Source organism: Heterodontus francisci, chromosome 13, assembly GCF_036365525.1.
Source record: "Heterodontus francisci isolate sHetFra1 chromosome 13, sHetFra1.hap1, whole genome shotgun sequence".
Classification (NCBI taxonomy): domain Eukaryota; kingdom Metazoa; phylum Chordata; class Chondrichthyes; order Heterodontiformes; family Heterodontidae; genus Heterodontus; species Heterodontus francisci.
Genome location: NC_090383.1, coordinates 6,368,257 through 6,387,477, shown reverse-complemented (window position 1 = coordinate 6,387,477; position 19,221 = coordinate 6,368,257). Strand labels below are relative to the sequence as shown.

Below are 19,221 nucleotides of genomic sequence, written 5' to 3'. Positions count from 1 at the left end.
GCATGTCATATCAATATTTTAATGAAATAATCTGAAAAGTATAGAAGGAAAGAGTGGGGGAATAGGGATAATCTTGTCACATGGAATTGTGTTTCACTCTATTTGAGGGTTCTCTACATTTCCAATATTAATATTTTGTTACAAGTGTTTCCGGTTTTTTTAAGTTAAATTTTAAGAATTTGTGTTCGAAACTGAATAGGATTCCATAGATGCTGGAACTTTGGGTGTTTTTTTTAAAGGAGGTCACTGGAAGGTTTAGACTGAGTTTCAACTATAAACAGTTACTGGAAGGCACCTGTTTTCAAATAAAAAACCCTGCAGGGGTTGTTTTGACTTGGAGAGATGTTTACAAAGAAGTGACAAGCCAAGATTTATAGATGTCAGGAGACTGGACTTCTGGAAAGTCTCAGTTTCAATTTAAACTGTTCAAAAAAAGAAAACCAGTTGGTATTTCTGTCTGAAACAGAAAAAGAACAGCTCAACTCTCTCTCTCTCTCTCTTGAAAACCAATCCTGCATCCCCAGTTTCAGATTCCTATTTCTTCCTGTATTTGAAGAAACCTGCATCTTTGAAGGAACCTTGCATGTCGAATGTGTGTGAACTGAAACCTCGTTGCTGCATTCCTGCTCTAAGATCTATTTGGAGTCTCTGTTGCTGCATCTCTTGGAAAGCCTACCCAAACCGATCTTCAACATCGCCTGAAAGCACTGTTCTAGGAAGATCCCAGTGACAGCCGTCGACATGCATTTGAGACACCAAACCAAAACAAAGGACATCTTTCCATACCATCCTTTCAGCCTAAGTGTTTTTTTTTATTCCTTCTATTCCTTTGTAACAGCTGTAAACAAAAATCCCTTTTATTTTTTCCCAGTTAACCGATGTGTGTGTGTCTGAGAGAGCTAGGATAAATAAGGGGCTTTACTATTGCAGTTTGTTTGGAAGTTTTACTTTATTATTGGTTAAGACTTGGTTTATAATAAATGGATAATTTTGTTGTTTATTGAAGAAACCAGGTTGGTGTATTTATTCTGGGGTAAAATAGAGTACATGATTCACTGTGCCGATAAGTGGGAAAATTTAAATATATTTTCTGACCTGTGGAGAAGTGGGGCTAGAATAAACAGTGCACTCCTCCCACCTCAGTTGAAACAATTTAAGCCAAAGGTCGAGAACCAGGTGACACAGATTTAAGGTGATAGGCAAAAGACCCAAAGGCAACATGAGGGAAACATTTTTTTTACGCAGCGAGTGGTTAGGATCTGAAATGCACCGCCAGAAAGGGTGGTGGAGGCAAATTCATAAAGGCAATGGGAAAAAGGCGGGGGAGTGGAACTAGCTGGATTACTGTTGTAGAGAGCCAGTTCGGGTTTGACAGGCCATATGGACTCCTGTGCTGTGCCCATTCTATGAAATAGTTTATTAATAAACTTGATTATTGTATAATATTGAATATGCTTTTCTTCCCTTACTCCAGCAGCTGCTGTTTACTTTTCATTCCTTTCTTATTTTAGACACTGATTCAAGTCAGGATAGCTAGTCAATTGATTGCCGAAGGCCAAAATAGCAAGGAATATTGTAGTGAATGAAGGGAAATGACACCCCACATACACAGAGCGACATTTTGTTCTTCTTTGTATGAGTTGTGCCATTGATTAAATGTTAGATGAATTTTAAATGAGCTGAACTGGGTGAAGTTCACCACTTGCAAGTAAAAACTGTGCATGGCTCATTCTGGTTTCTGAATTCATATGAATCTTGTCCCAGATTCAAAGCACATTACAGCAAATTGTTAGCAAATGGAAAATGATACACATCCTGCATCTTGCTGATTGTGTACCAGAAAACTAGTGTATTCCCAAGATGCTGTGAAAGGTGCATTTATTGCAAAACACATTTGAACCACTGATCTTCAAATAGCAAAGAATCACATAGAATGAACAGGAAGCCAGTGAAAGTATGATTTATTGACGGATATAAGTTCCATAGGACAGTGAGACAAGCAAAATACTACAGATGCTGGAAATCTGAAATAAAAGCAGAAAATATTTGAAATACTCTGAGTTCTCTCGAAAGGTCACCAATCTGAAATGTTAGCTTTGTTTCCCTCCCTCTCTACAGATGCTGCCAGACCTGCTAAGTATTTCCATCATTTTCTGGATTCTGTCACATATGGTCTGATTACTATAGTGTGTAGTGGTGATAGAAAGTGATCATCAATTATCATTTCTAATCAGCAACTTGAGTGAACCTTAGATGTTAAAAGAAAGACTTGCATTTATAGAGCATCTTTTACAACCTCATGATATCCCAAAACGCTTTACTCTTTTGAAGTCTAGTTACTGGTGTAATGTAGGAAATGAGACACCCAATTACACACAGCAAGATCCCACAAACAGCAATGTGATAAGACGGGGCCTCGCTTAAACGTCTCATCCAAAATACGGCACCTCCAGCAGTGCAGCAATCCCTCAGTCCTGATTGGGTGTGTCAGCCTAGAACTTGGTGTTTAACTCTCTGGAGAGGAACTTGAACCCATGATCTTCTGACTCGGAGGCAAGAGTGCTACCCACAGAGCCATGGCTGACATCATGTACATTACGGCATGAAAACTGGGCACGGAGGCCACACCAGCATTGCACTTCCATTGATAATACGGTGTTTGCAGCTAGTCAGTGGAGTGTTGCAAATGGCTTCGAAACATTGGGTAGCATGTCATGCTGTGGTCAGTTGTCCAAACCCAAATGGTCAAGAGATATGAATTATTAGACAAGGTTACAATGCTAGAAAGCAACCTCAGTACACAAGTGCCACCTACTGGATTAGTATGAACATTAACCACTCCAACGAAGGCTTATTATGCAGTCCCAAACAGATCCGATCTGGATTATACAAGAGATCATTAACACCCCCAGGTCATGTAGAAAGAGGGATAAAATCAGACATTGACTGATAACGATGACAGGAACTATTATTATGCTCTATTTATTCAGCATAAATTGTGTCCACCTGTTTAAGTGCAGTCTTTTCATAGCAGATGCCACTGAAAATGATTTTCTTCCTTTCAGCCAGTAAAATGTTGCCATGATTTGGTATCCTGTGCTATTTGAGTACCAGATCTTGGATGAGGTCCCACTTTCTGCTCCTCATGATGGCAATGGCCATTGTGATGAGCCAAAACCAAACATCTAAATCCTCGCTCTCTAACCTGCTATTTCTTTTGTGGTTTTGTTTTCTGCAATAATTTGACCTAATTTCCAGTGTTAAACTCCTCAGTTTAAACAAATATTAAGCAAAGAAGTGATGTGAGTACCTACTTACCGACTGATAAGTTTTCAGCTAGGGGAATTGGATGAAGACAGGACCTGGCTTCTTGGTAATGCTCCCTGCAGTTAAATTGCCTGCCAAACTTTACCATCTATGCTTGCATGATGAATGATCCCATAAAGAAGAAAGGCTTGCCTTTATATGACACCTGTCCTGACTACAGGATGCCTCAACGTGCTTTACAGCCAATGAAATACTTTTGAAGTGTAGCCATTGCTATAATGTAGAAAATGTGGCAGGCAATTTGAGCACTGCAACGTCCCACAAACAACAATGTGATCTGTTTTAGTGATGTTGATTGAGGAATAAATATTGCTCAGGACACCAGGGGAGAACTCCACTTTGCTTTTCATCGAAATAATGCCATGGGATCTTTTCCATCCACCTGAGAGGTCAAGCGGGGCCTTGGTTTAACATCTCATCTGAAAGCCGGCACCTCCGACAACGCAGCATTCCCTCAGTACAGCGCTGGAGTGACAGCCTAGGTTGTGTGCTTCAGTCCTGGTGTGGGACTTGAACCCACAACCTTTTGACTTAGAGCTGAGAGTGCTACCAGCTGAGCTACAGCTGGCTCTTGGGACTGGATCTTATTGTCCTGCCGCCAGGATGGGCGGCTGGTGCAGAAAGTGGCGGCCGCGCCATCACAAATCCGCGTGGGTGGCCACTCAACATACTGATGGCGGCCGCCCCTCTCAATTACATGGCGGGGGCAGAATCAACAATGACGTTAATGACGTCACCTGATGTGGGAGCAGTTGCTAGCACCATTTATAAGAGGATGCCTGCCCTACAAACAAAATGCAGAGTTGACCCCTTCCCCCCCCCATTCTCCCCCCCCCCATTCTCCCCCCCCCCATTCTCCCCCCCCCCATTCCCCCACTCCCATTCCCCCACTCCCTCACCAATCCATACACAGAATGCACAGTTGACCCCTTCCCGCCTCCCCCCCATTCCCCCACCAATCCATACACAGAATGCAGAGTTGACCCCTCCCCCCATTCCCCCACCAATCCATACACAGAATGCAGAGTTGACCCCTTCCCCCCCCCCATTCCACCATCAATCCATACACGGAATGCAGAGTTGACCCCTTCCCCCCCATTCCCCCACCAATCCATACACAGAATGCAGAATTGACCCCTTCCCCCACCAATCCATACACAGAATGCAGAGTTGACACCTGCCCCCCCCATTCCCCCACCAATCCATACACAGAATGCAGAGTTGACACCTGCCCCCCCATTCCCCCACCATTCCATACACAGAATGCAGAGTTGACCCCTTCCCCCCCATTCCCCACCAATCCATTCACAGAATGCAGAGTTGACCCCTTCCCCCCCATTCCTCACCAATCCATACACAGAATGCAGAGTTGACCCCTTCCCCTCCTCGGTGGTGCCAGCTTCTCTTGGACGGAAAAGCGAAGGCACGTGAGTGCCGCACGACGAGCTCAAGATCGGGAACGGATGGATAGATCATGGCGGATGACATTGAAATTTACGCAGAGTTATTTTAAATATCTAACTAGGGTCCCGTTGCACAGCAGCGGAGGTGCTGCCACAGAGCTTCCCCACCTGAGGAAGCTCTGGCCCGGCAAACCCAGCATTGGGTTCCGTGGCAGCCGCTGCCACTCCGATTCTCCGAACCCCACCCCCACCCTGCCACGGAGCCCGATGTCAGGCCGAGCAAAAGATCCAGCCCTTGAGCAGTACATGTGAGGACTACCAGTGTCCAGTGAACAACACCCCAACAAGCGTCAGTACCCTCTGGAGTGGCAAGGCGGGTAAATTAAAACCTTATTTGAATGTAGCAGCCTTAAAAGGAAACTGAAAATTTGGTCTTTTTGCTGCTCATTATTAGCTGGCTTTACGAACATCCGAATTAGGAGCAAGAATAGGCCACTCGACCCCTCGAGCCTGCTTCGCCATTCAATATGTTCATGGCTGAACTAATTACTCCACATTTCCACCTACCCTTCAATAACCTCTCATCCCCTTGCTTATCGAGAATCTATCTACCTCTGCCTTAAAAATATTCAAAGACTCTGTTTCCACTGCCTTTTGAGGAAGAGAATTCCAAAGACTCACGACCCTCAGAGAAAATATTTCTCCTCATCTCTGACTTAAATGGGCGACCGTTTTTTTTAAGCAGTGACCCCTAGTTCTAGATTCTCCCACAAGAGGAAACATCTTTTCCACATCCACCCTGTCAAGACCCCTCAGGATCTTATATATTTCAATCAAGTTGCCTCTTACTCTTCTAACTTCCAATGGATACAAGCCTAACCTGTCCAATCTTTCCTCATAAGACAGCCCGCCCATTCCAGGTATTAGTCTAGTAAACCCTCTCGGTACTGCTTCCAATGCCTTTACATCCTTCCTTAAATAAGGAGACCAATACTGTACACACTACTCCAGATGTGGTCTCACCAATGCCCTGTATAGCTGAAGCATAACCTCCCTACTTTTGTATTCAATTCACCTCATGATAAATGATAACATTCTATTAGCTTTCCTAATTACGTGCTGTACCTGCATGCTAACCTTTTGTGATTCATGCACTAGGACACCCAGATCCTTCTGCAACTCAGAGCTCTGCAATCTCACTATGGCTTTAAGATGAAATTTATAGAGCACCTGTTTTAATCACACATTTCCTTCACTCAGGTTATGCAACTAATATTAACATTTCACTCACTGTGTTGTTTATTTGTGGAAAGGTCGATAAAACTTCAAAATTGTATTAGCTAACTCAACAACAACTTGCATTTATATAGCACCTGTAACGTAGTTAAAAAGTCCCAAGGTGCTTCATAGCAGCATTATCAAACAAAATTTGATGTGCAAGAGGCCAGAATTAGATGAGCACAGAGATTTTGGAGGGTTATGAGGCTGGAGAAGGTTACAGAGATAGGGCGAGACAAGACCACAGAGAGATTTGAAAACAAGGAAGAGAATTTTAAAATGAACTAAAACTCAAAAGTTACCTTTAAGAATTCTAAGGAGGTGCATAGAATTAAAAGACATGTATGCACGCTGGAACTTGAATTGTATAATTCACATAAAGTAAATGATTTCTAACAATGTTCCTTATATAGGTAGCTTGTATTTTCATGGCACCTTTAACAGAGTAAAATATCACAAGGCGCTTCACAAAGGCATTATAAAACAAAATATGACACCGAGCCACGTAAGGAGATATTAGGCCAGATGAGCAAAAGCTTGATCAAAGAGATTTTTTTGAGGAGTGTCTTACAGGAGGAAAGCAAGGTGGAGAAGCAGAGAGGTTTAGGGAGGGAATTCCAGAGCTTAGGACCCAGGCAGTTGAAGGCACGGCTGTCAATGGTGGAGCGATTTAAAATCGGGGATGGTCAAGAAGCTGGAATTAGAGGAGCGCAGATATCTCAGAGGTTGTGGGGGCTGCAGATTACAGAGATAAAGAAGGGCAAGGCCATGGAGGAATTTGGAAACAAGGATGAGAATTTTAAAATCAAGACGTTGCTTGACCTGGAGCCAACGTGGGTCGGCGAGTACAGAGCACCGTACATTGGTTACAAATTTGAAATTTACGATTTAGACTGACTGCCTTAAGTTAAATTATCTAGTCAGTAGAAAACTGGGCAAAAGCATCTCTTGGTAGAAATATGGGAACAGTTAAACTCTTCAACTGACTGGAGGTAACAGGAAGAACAGGCAATCAGGCAGGTTTAGTTATTTTGATGGTAATGTATATTGTCAGCTGTGATGGTTTATTCAATCCTTGTTTGGATGTTTAGTAAATGCAGTTCCTTTCCTTCTGACGCCTGACTTTTTAACCTGTGCAATCACGCCAGCTCTCTCAGCGCTCGCTCTCTCTCATTCTTAGACAAATGTTTTTTTTTGTTGCTGAATGTGACATGCTGCCCATTTACATGGCCAATAAAATAAAGTGCCATTCCTGCCCTGAATAAAATTGGGCCTGTAAAATGTATTCTGATCAAGTGACTGAAAGTCAACTAGCTATGTCCAATTGCTTAATTTTTATCAAGATATCTTCATCAGTTTTTAGGGTATACATCTGGAAATGTAGCTGTATTCATGTGTTGTGCTGAGCAGTTCTTACGCAGTAATTGAAAGAGGGTCATCATATTATCCCTAGAGTTGATGTCCTCTTTGTGCATTTATTCTTTGCTTACTGTTCCAACTGTATTTATTTTATTAATGTATTGTCATTGATCATTGAAACAGGTCATATAGAATCACATCGAGTCTACAACACAGAAAGAGGTCATCCTGCGCAACAGTCCATGCTGGTGTCTGTGCTCCACACAAGCCTTCTCCCATCTTTCTTTTTTTAAACCACATCAGCATATCCTTCTATTATGTTCCCTCCCATGTGTTTTATCTAGCTTATCCTCAAATGCAACGATGCTCTTTGCCTAAACTACTCGTTGTGGTAGTGAGTTCCACATTCTAACCACTCTCTGGGTAAAGACATTTCTCCTGAATTTTCAATTGGATTTATTGGTGACTACCTTATATTTATGGCCCCTAGTTCGGGTCCTCCCCACAGTGAGCATTTATTAGAAATTCTATCAGAAGCTTAGATCCAAAATGTCTTTTTCTTGCGACTGTCAATCGGTCCTTATTGCATTTCTTGCCTGTTTCCTCTCCTGCCACCTCTGCCCATGTCCCACTGTGCCCCACACGACTATAAACACCCATGCTTTACTGGAGTACAAACCCACTGGTGAGGGTCTTTTTCCTCTACCTTTTTCCATATGCCCAGTATTTGTATATGAGCATGATGTTCAATGCTTCCTCATTGCTCTTTTTTGTTTCTTTTGTTTTAAACTACTGTTCACCGCTGAACATTCCTTTGCTTCTTGCATTAAATCTTTTCCCTTTAAATTTTCACAACGATTAGATTTCCCATGGAAAGAATTTTGACTGTCAAAGGATTAACTTATTTTCATCCCATTTTCTATTCTAATAATTATTTCTCAGAACCCTGCAGAGGGTTCTTTCAAAAAATGAGTTTCACCCTATCTTATTGGCCTGGGGATAACAGTGTAGTTCAATCTACTTGTGGATTTGAAGCTGTTTGGTGAATTACAGTAAAATTGCAGCAGAGATGAGATGTGTTGGAGTGAAATTCCTTTCTGGATGATGAAGGTTCTGTAACCTATATTTAAAACAAAATCCAGATATTCGCGCTGAAAAATTCAGAAAGGCATCATGAAAATGAATCCACAGTTACCATCATCACGTTACATGGAATTACATCAAGTCTACAACACAGAAACAGGCCATTGGGCCCAACCAGTCTATACTGGTATTTACACTTCACACACCATTCCTCCTATTCCAACTGCCTCATCCCTTGCACATTTACCTAAAATGTCACAACAGAATCAACAATCTTTTATAGCTTTATCCAGGCCAAATGTCATGTAGCTGCTCCAAAAAGGCATCATGAAGATGAATCCACAGTTACCATTACTGAGTTTCAGAGAATTAAATCATTCCTAAAGCACAGAAATTGGCCACTCAGCCCAACTGGTCTTTGCTGGCATTTATGCTCCAGGTGAGCCTCTTCCCACCCTTCTTCCAATCCCATCAACATATCCCTCTATTCCTTTCTCCCTCGTGTGTTTATCTAGTTTCCCCTTGAATAAATCTGTGCTATTCGTCTCCAAGTACTCCTTGTGGTAGTGAGTTCCACATTCTAACCACGCTGGGACATTGCGTGACACCCTGCCCTCTCAGGCACAGAATACATGGTGTGGATGAACTGAATGAATCAAGGATTTCTATTGTTAACAGTTTTACTGATTACTGTACTTCTAAGCACTTTGGCGAAATCCTTTTCTTAACATGTTGAGCAATATGGTGACGCAAATGTTTAATAATGAAAAGTTGCGTTTCTCCATCAGAAATGGCATGTTCGGTTTTACTGTATTTTGTAACTAAATTGAATCAATTTCACCATTCAATTTTTGTTGTAATTGTTATTTTTCAGAATTAGCAAGTGAAAATATATTTTTTTCTCTCATATGTTTTATAGTCTCAACAGAAGAAAGCCCTGATGGCCAAGCAGAAAATTCACCGAAAATGACAGAAGATGAAAAATGTGTTGACTCACCTTGTAAGAGTTTTTCAAACATTGTGTTGATAAAATGATTCTTAGTGAAAACCTAGTTGAAGTAGATATGGTGTTTCGAACATTGCTTTTTCATATCGGAAACCCAGGCCCAGACTGAATGATGAGAGTTGATGGGTTTTTTGAATGATTGCTAAGAAACTCAGCAAGGCAACTCACCAAGGTTCCTTCGACAGCATCTTCCAAACCCGCGACCTCTACCACCTAGAAGGACAGGACAGCAGTTGCATGGGAATACCACCACCTGCAAGTTGCCCTCCAAGCCACACACCATCCTGATTTGGAACTATATCGCCGTTCCTTCACTGTCGCTGGGTCAAAATCCTGGAACTCCCTTCCTAACAGCACTGCTGGTGTACCTACACCCAAAGGACTGCAGTGGTTCACCACCACCTTCTCGAGCAATTAGGGATGGGCAACAAATGCTGGTCTAGCCAGCGATGTCCATATCCCCCGAACAAATGAAAAAAATGTCTGTGGTGGCCATGTCAGCCGTGGCTTAGTGGGTAATACCCTTACCTCTGAGCCAGAAGGTTATGGGATCAAGTCCCATTCCAGAAACTTGAACACAAAATCTACATTGCCACTCCCAATGCAGATTGAGGGGAGTGATGCACTGCCACGTTTTGGGTGAGATGTTAGACCGAAGCCCTGTCTGCCCTCTTAGATGGCTGTAAAAAATCCCATGGCACTATTTTGGAGAAGAACAGGGGAGTTCTCTCTTGTGTCTTGGCCAATATTTATCCCTCAATCAATCAACATCATTTTTAAAATAGAGATTATCTGGCCATTATCATATTGCTATTTTTGGGAGCTTGCTGTGCACGAATTGGCTGCTGTATTTCCAACATTTCAACAGTGACGATACTTCAAAAATACTTCAATGGCTGTAAAGCACTTTGGGACATCCTGAGGACTATTACAATGCACTTCTCTCTGGACTCCCATCTTCGTTCTTCCGTAAACAGTTCATCTAAAACCCTTTTGCCCATATCCTAATTTGCACCAAGTCCCGTTCCCCTATCACCCCTGTGCTTGCTGACCTACATTGGCTCCCGATTAAGCAATGCCTTGATTTTAGAATTCTCATCCTTGTTTTAAAGCCCCCTGTGGTTTTGGCCCCTCCCTGTCTCTGTAATCTCCTCCAGGACTACAACCCTCCAATATTTCTGCACTCCTGGCCTCTTGAACATCCCTGATTTTAATTGATCCTCCATTGACTGCCATATTTTCAGCTGCCTAGGCCCTAAACTCTGGAATTCCTCCCTAAACCTCTCTGCTTCTCTTTCTCACTCTCCTCCTTTAAGACACTCCTTAAAACCTACCTCTTTAACCAAGCTTTTAGTAACTTGCCTTTCTTTCTTTCTTTTTCTTTTGGGCCTCCTTATCTCGAGAGACAATGGATACGCGCCTGGAGGTGGTCAGTGGTTTGTGAAGCAGCGCCTGGAGTGGCTATAAAGGCCAATTCTGGAGTGACAGGCTCTTCCACAGGTGCTGCAGAGAAATTTGTTTGTTGGGGCTGTTGCACAGTTGGCTCTCCCCTTGCGCCTCTGTCTTTTTTCCTGCCAACTACTAAGTCTCTTCGACTCGCCACAATTTAGCCCTGTCTTTATGGCTGCCCGCCAGCTCTGGCGAATGCTGGCAACTGACTCCCACGACTTGTGATCAATGTCACACGATTTCATGTCGCGTTTGCAGACGTCTTTATAACGGAGACATGGACGGCCGGTGGGTCTGATACCAGTGGCGAGCTCGCTGTACAATGTGTCTTTGGGGATCCTGCCATCTTCCATGCGGCTCACATGGCCAAGCCATCTCAAGCGCCGCTGACTCAGTAGTGTGTATAAGCTGGGGGTGTTGGCCGCTTCAAGGACTTCTGTGTTGGAGATATAGTCCTGCCACCTGATGCCAAGTATTCTCCGAAGGCAGCGAAGATGGAATGAATTGAGACGTCGCTCTTGGCTGGCATACGTTGTCCAGGCCTCGCTGCCGTAGAGCAAGGTACTGAGGACACAGGCCTGATACACTCGGACTTTTGTGTTCCGTGTCAGTGCGCCATTTTCCCACACTCTCTTGGCCAGTCTGGACATAGCAGTGGAAGCCTTACCCATGCGCTTGTTGATTTCTGCATCTAGAGACAGGTTACTGGTGATAGTTGAGCCTAGGTAGGTGAACTCTTGAACCACTTCCAGAGCGTGGTCGCCAATATTGATGGATGGAGCATTTCTGACATCCTGCCCCATGATGTTCGTTTTCTTGAGGCTGATGGTTAGGCCAAATTCATTGCAGGCAGACGCAAACCTGTCGATGAGACTCTGCAGGCATTCTTCAGTGTGAGATGTTAAAGCAGCATCGTCAGCAAAGAGGAGTTCTCTGATGAGGACTTTCCGTACTTTGGACTTCGCTCTTAGACGGGCAAGGTTGAACAACCTGCCCCCTGATCTTGTGTGGAGGAAAATTCCTTCTTCAGAGGATTTGAACGCATGTGAAAGCAGCAGGGAGAAGAAAATCCCAAAAAGTGTGGGTGCGAGAACACAGCCCTGTTTCACACCACTCAGGATAGGAAAGGGCTCTGATGAGGAGCCACCATGTTGAATTGTGCCTTTCATATTGTCATGGAATGAGGTGATGATACTTAGTAGCTTTGGTGGACATCCGATCTTTTCTAGTAGTCTGAAGAGACCACGTCTGCTGACGAGGTCAAAGGCTTTGGTGTGCCTTGCCTTAATGTTGCCTTATGTGGCTCAGTGTTGAGATTTATTTGATAGTCACTTCTGCAAAGTGCCTTGGAATGTTTTACAATGTTAAAGGTGCTATGTAAATACAAGTTGCCATTGTGTTTTAAGTAAGGTCCAACATCAGAATCCATCCCACACAAGTTAAACATACAGCTATCTTCAACAAACTGTAGTCCTAATGAATAGTTTTCTAACCATCGCTTCATACTTCAACTAGGAAGGGTAGGATGCACATTCTTTAATTTCTTGTAAAAGAATGCCATATAATTTCTTCATAATCTTTAAAATATGTCTCCCTGAATATTCTGCATTCATTTGATTTGTCAGCACACAATACCTCATCGTACAGTGCTGTATTTATTAAGTGTATTTTGTTCTGTTGTTTAATGTTTTGATTGACTACAAGTTCTGTTTGGAAACTGTGAAGTGGGAACTATCTCTAACAACTATAAATGATACACACTCGTTCAGTTTTGAACTGATCAGACTGGAGCACTCAGTAACAAAGCCTGAAATTAATGAAATTAGTAATGAGAATGATCTGCTGCCTCCCCAATGAAAAGAGCCCCCACTGAAGAGCAGTGTGAAGAGTCATGCAAAGAGTCAACCTCTGCTTCTGCACTACAACATTTCTAAACCCTTCAAATGATGGCAGGATAATAAAAGTAATTTTTTTGGCATATTTGAAACATTCATGGCTATGTAAGAACATGCAGCATTTGATTATAGTCACAAACTAACTCATCTGAACACGCCTAGATCTTATACTTGAAGTCACATTTATTTTGTTTAAAGCTGTTTGTTAAATGGAACTTTAGAATTGTTCAGGCATATTGAGAAAGAGTTTCGAAGCAAGTGTTTCTATATCTGACTATTGTTCAGTATTGTGTTTGTTTCTGCAGTGCCTTTAGTGAGTCAAGACGATGACTCTAAACCAAATGAAGTGTACATGGACAGCCAGATTAAAGGTAAGAACCAACTTCACACAATTAGTATAACCGAAGACAATGCAGGATGCATAATATACTGAATTCACTATGAATACTTTTCTCAGTGGCTTGCTTCCCTATGTTTTTTTAAATCATTCACGGGATGTGGACATCGCTGGTAAGGCCAGCATTTATTGCCTAACAGGTGGTAGTGAGCCGTTTTCTTGAATACAACTGAGTTGCTTGCTTGGCTGTTTCAGAGGGCAGTTAAAAGCCAACCACATTGCTCTCTGGAATCTTACTTCGGCTAAAGGACGTTATTGAACCAGTTCAAAAGCTTCATGGTAACTTTTGCTGAGACTAGATTTTAATTCCAGATTTTATTTAATTAACTGAATTTAAATTGCCCAGCTGCCATAGTGGGATTTGAACTCATGTCTCTAGATCATCAGTCCAGGCCTACTGAAGTACTCTTATAGTCACGCAACCACTGTGCTGCCATACCAAATGTAGTTCTTGGGCCCCTCATTCTCGGATGAAGAACTTCAAACATTGAAGGGAGTAGCACGCATCCTTCACTTGCACGTTGAAAAAGGTTTCCCAGTTTGTATCAGTCTAAATTGGGCTAAATTTGGATTTTCTTGAAATAAACCCACAATGGTGCGTTTGACGTTACCGAGGTGTATTGTTTGGAATACCAGCTTGCTCTAATAATTATTTTTGCAGTTTAACTGGTACCATGGCAGCTTAAAAACAGGACTTGACATGGATTTGCTTAAAATACTTTCCAGATAAACCTGAAGACAGTGAAATGCTTAGCCAGCCTTGTACCCAGACAGAAGGAATGGAGATGGGCAACTCTCAAGAACAGTCAGAGGGTAAGAAGTCATTTATATTCCAAAAAGAGAACAACTAGGGTACCTTGCAACCTGGTTGCACGTACAATTGCTACCCCTATTTCTGCATCAGTGAAATTGGCCAACCATTTTCACTGCTCACTCAAAAGCCTCAACCATCCCTTCATCACCTCCGGGTTCAACTTTTGAACAGCTGTCCTCATTGACTTCCAGAACTCCACACTACATAAAGTCCCAACTTGTCCCCTACTGAATCCAGGTTGCCTTTCACCCCTGTCCTCACTGGTTCACCATCCTCCAATACAATCATTTCAAAATTTGTGACATCTTTAAGAAATGCCTCAGTGGCCTTGCCCCAGTTTACCTCTGGCGTCTTCCGCAGTCCTGTGTCCCAGGTGTCTCCCTTACTTTTCCAATTCTGGCTGACTGTGTGTCATCCATACCTCCTATCCAACATCAGTATCAAAACCTTTCATCATCAATCTTCAGTTTCCTTCCCTGATCCCTGTGCCTTGCTAAGTATTTCCTCGTCTTTCAAGCCTCCTCAAAACTTAGGTCTTCACTCCCCTCTTTCGTCACCTTCACTCGTTCTTCTCCTATTCCCACTTATCTTTTACTCCTCTTCTTTCCCACCCCCTAACACCACATAAACCTCTTAATGAAGTACCTTGTGATGGTTAACTACATTAAAGATGCAGTGTGCTGTTGTTTTTATTTCCACTTTTGTTACTCAGTGTAGTTAGGAGCAGTAAGTTGCAAAGGAACATAGATAGATTAAGCGAGTGGGCCAAATAGTATTAGATGGAGTTCTGGTTGGGGAAGTGTGAGATCATTTACTTTGGACCAAAGAAAGACAGGTCAGAGGATTTTCTAAATGGGGAGAGAAGCTAGGACCGGTGGAAGAGCAGAGAAATTTACATGTCCATGTATAGAAATTGCTGAAAACTAGTGGACAGGTACAAAAGATAACTAATGGAATGTGGGCCTTTATATCAAGGAGGCTGATTAGGTCTAGAGAGTGGGGTTGGGAGAGTGAGATTTGGATGGCTGAGGTGAGTGTTTAGGACTGGGACTGGGTGGGGATTTGGGAGACAGATTTGTATGTGAGAGACGGAACACTAAGAATGAGGGCTGAATTTTATGCCCCTTCAAAGAGAAGGATGGTGGCGGGGGAGTGGGGTGGTGTAAAATGGAGCGGGAGGCTCGGGGGGGCCCTTCTCGACCCGCTCCCGCCTCCACTGCCACTTTATGCAGGGTGGCAGCGGCAAAATACGGACTGCCTGCCCAGGCCAATCAATGCCCTTAAGTGGCCACTTAAGGGCCTTTGCCCACCGCCACAGGGATTTTACGCATGGCAAGCGGGCATCCCAGACCCAAGAAAAGCCGTCTGACAAAAGCAGGCGGCTCTTTGACGTCCCGGGGGGTGGGGTGCCTCCTGATCAGGCACCCTGTGCCCGATGGAGGGCCACCCCTGCTGCCCCCCACCCCCCCCCCCCCTTTCCGTCCCCCAAACGACTGCCCTTGCCTCGCTGGGTCCCGACCGATCACCCCGGCGAGGCAACAAAAACTTAACTTCGTTCCGGCCTCCCCGGCATCATCTTTGGGAAGCTGGGCTGCAGTCCCAGCTGTCACCACCACTCCTGGTGGCGCTGCTGGGACTAAGAGCTGCCGGCCCGCTGATTGGACGGCAACTCTATTAGGCGGGACATCCTGACTCAAGCAGGTGGAAGTTCCGCCTCAGAGCAATTAAAGCCCGAGGACCCGAAAAATACAGGTCGGTTCCCCAAACAGGCGGAAGTGGGTTCGCCACCGATTTTTCAGTCGGTGGCCGGCTCTTGTCCGCCAAGGGTTCAATCTTGGCTAGAGATTGGAATGGGATAGTTGGGAGATCGGTGCAAGAGGTGGGAGCAAAACTGGGGTCGGGGGATTGAGGCGTGGAAGACATGGGGTGGAGATGTAAAGTCTGTCTACCCGACCCAAACCCGACTACATGTGTCGCGCCGGGTCTATATTCCAAGTCCAGCATTCAGGGTCGGGTCGGGCTGGACAGTGCTGCCTCCGGGAACTCATGGGATCAGGCTAACTCATGATTCCCCACAGCTCCATCTGCAGGAATAGCCTGCTGCTGGAATGGATGAACAGGATCACAACCATTTGGACAAGGTAGAGCACAATAACAAGTTTGATATCATTAAATTTATTGCGATATTCGGGTCAGGTCGGGCGCGAAAAAAAATTAAAGGACTTGGGCCTGAGTCGGGCTCTGATTGGCTGGGGTTGGGTCGGGACTGGGTCGGATTTCAATTTTATAGCCGAGCAGGCCTTTAGTGGGGATGCACAAGAAGAGCCGAGAGCATCAGCGGCAAAGTGGGGAATGGGAGCAATGCTGATAATGCAGCAACCAATGAAGGTGCGAGGGAAACTTGGGGACCTTATTGTGGATAAGAAGTGAAAAACTGTTTCCATATTACACCCAAAGAAAGGATGAAACGCAAAACAATTTCTATCTCCCAGTGTGTCCAAATAGCTGTCGCTGAATGTGGCCCACTCCAAGTGCCAGGATGTCACATCAAGCCCACCCTGTAAATTGAGTTGGCACCCTAGAGTTTGTTTCCATTAGTTTGCATTGGTTTTATCAGCACAATCCAGCTGAACTTGGCTGAACAAAAGATTGGGAAATTTTAAACGGCAAGTTACGATCAACGTACCTCAAGCATCTGCAATCTTCAACGCTGGCTTAAAAAATATGGCGCAGAAAACTGCCCATGCTCCCAGTTTAAAATAATAAGCATGGCGAGTTTCTGCCATTCATGACCATTCGAGAAAGCTCTACAAATTAAATTTGTTTTTTAAAGGCCCATAAGCATTAGTAGGCACATTTTAAAAATCTTTACATATTAAAAATATTTAAGGTTACCACTCTTTAATACCTGAAGAAATATTTTTAATGCAAAAGAAAGTAAGAAACGATGGTGTTCTGTTACGTTGCCCATTTGCACGTGGAAGATTTCACATTTGTGATTATGCAAATGAGTTTGGGCAGTAACTTGAACCCTAACTTCACATCGGAAAAACAGCGCAATTTCAAGCGTAGTTTGCATTCAAAGCGGAAACTCTCCCGCACTCCCCACCCCAGCTGTATTCCTTCACTCAAGCCATTGATTTACATGTAGACTGTTTCAAAGGTAAATGGCCCACTCATTGAGTGCAAGTGAAGATTGTCCCTCGTCAGAGTCTTGAAACACCAGTAACCTTCCTCACCAACTTCAGGCAGGAGTTTCAAACGCCAACCCGCCCCCAACGGAGAGACTGTAAACCAGCATAAAACCAGCTTTTCCACAGGAATTCACAGCTCCTGCCACCCCGCTGTCAGGCACTGTGACAATGAAAATCAGCCTCCATGTATTTGAGATTGTGCGGCAATTTATTCCAACATCCAATGCCTAACGGGAGCTGACTCTTTCAAGAGGCAAAAGATTAATTTCAACCTCATTCAACCTCACATGTCTGACACAAGGATCAGTTTAAGAAGTTATTGTTCTGCTGTAAGCCTGCAGAATTTTGTCTGTGGCTCCCAAGTCCCTTGTATTTAAGAGGATTGTTTGACTAATTCAAGCTGTGAGCCATCTTATCTATAAAACATGGGTAATGAGTAGACAATAATATTGGCTGTGTAGATCAACAGGAAAGGGGATTAGATTATTTTAGCATCTACCTAACTAGATTTGTTTTAACCTGTTAACTAGAATCACCATATCAGAATATAAGATGATATCTTTCAAAATAACAAGAGCTTATCAAAGGATCGATTTGTGAAAAATACGGAGCAAGTTAGGTAGAAACAGGTCTAGTCTGTAGAGAAAGATAGTTTGAAGAACTAAAAGTAGGTAGAATTGATGTGAATTAACACCATGCCCTAAAGCAGCTGTCTATTGAAAGCTCCTGTCTCACCATCTGTCTGACTTAGACCTGAACTAAAGTTCACCCTCTTCAGAGTAACATCATAATTATTCCTATCAGTCATCATGATTGATGTATTTTTCTAAAAATTCTCTAAAAAGATTTACCCACCTGATGTTGAATTGAAACATTTATATCTTGGTGTACAATGCTTCCCAAAACAGTCCCTGTTAGCAAAACACAAGTAACCTGACTGCTCTTAGCTGAAGGACTGAAGTGAGTTCCCGTCATGTCCCTGTGAAGCCAAGAGTGCAAGGCTGAGAATGAATCGGGCTGAAATAACAGCCAAACACATTCCCGTTTTTCTCATGCGAGGAATGAAATAATGCAGTGTGCACGGCTTGTATGTAAGTACCTCAGTATGAAGCAAAACAGCGAGATTGTATTTAGCAGCCCTTTTTTAAAATCCTTCTCATGCTCTCACGCATGCGCAATGACTATTGCACAGGTTTGAAGATCCCCATATTTTCTGACCTTAAAAGTGTGTATTTCTTAGCTTTATGTTTGGGGCAGCACAGTGGCGCAGTGGTTAGCACTGCAGCCTCACAGCTCCAGCGACCCGGGTTCGGTTCTGGGTACTGCCTGTGCGGAGTTTGCAAGTTCTCCCTGTGACCGCGTGGGTTTCCGCCGGGTGCTCCGGTTTCCTCCCACTGCCAAAAACTTGCAGGTTGATAGGTAAATTGGCCATTGTAAATTGCCCCTAGTGTAGGTAGGTGGTAGGAGACTTGAGGAAAGGTGGGGATGTGTAGGGAATATGGGATTAATGTAGGATTAGTATAAGTGGGTGGTTGATGGTCGGCACAGGGCCTGTTTCAGTGCTGTATCTCTCTTAAGTATTTAGGCAGATTTCCCCCTTTCTTGAGCATCTTTATCCCCTTTCTTCATCCACCTAACCTAACACCTGCATTAAGAAGAGGGGCTGTGACTCAAATTGCAAACTGGACAGCGTGAGACTCAAAGTCTATCTGTGAGCATGTTGTGGTTTAGGTCTAAGCCTGGGCAGTGTCAGCCAAGGCTCAGAGGATAGCACTCTCACCTCTGAGGTAAGTTGTCGGTGGTTTGAGCCCCACTCCAGAGACGTGAGCACAGAATCTAAGCTGGATCTCCAGTGCAGTACAGAGGGAGTGCTGCAGTGTCAGAGGCGAGATGTGCCCTCTCAGGTGGCTGTTAAAGATCCCGTGGCACTATTTCAAAGAAGAGCAGGGGAGTTCTCCCCAGGTGTCACGGACAATATTGATCCCTCAATCATCATCACTAAAACAGATTATCTGG

General features: G+C 43.7%; 1 protein-coding gene across 2 annotated transcripts in view; it reads left to right on the top strand.

The window, feature by feature from the left end:
- Window positions 1-19,221, top strand: part of macrod2 (mono-ADP ribosylhydrolase 2) — a 916,639-nt gene that overhangs the window by 874,532 nt on the left and 22,886 nt on the right. For both annotated transcript variants that reach the window (XM_068044311.1, XM_068044310.1), the window contains 3 exons: window positions 9,370-9,450; window positions 13,106-13,171; window positions 13,924-14,010. In XM_068044311.1, coding sequence (XP_067900412.1) covers window positions 9,370-9,450; window positions 13,106-13,171; window positions 13,924-14,010 — 234 coding nt within the window. The remainder of the gene's footprint in view (window positions 1-9,369; window positions 9,451-13,105; window positions 13,172-13,923; window positions 14,011-19,221) is intronic.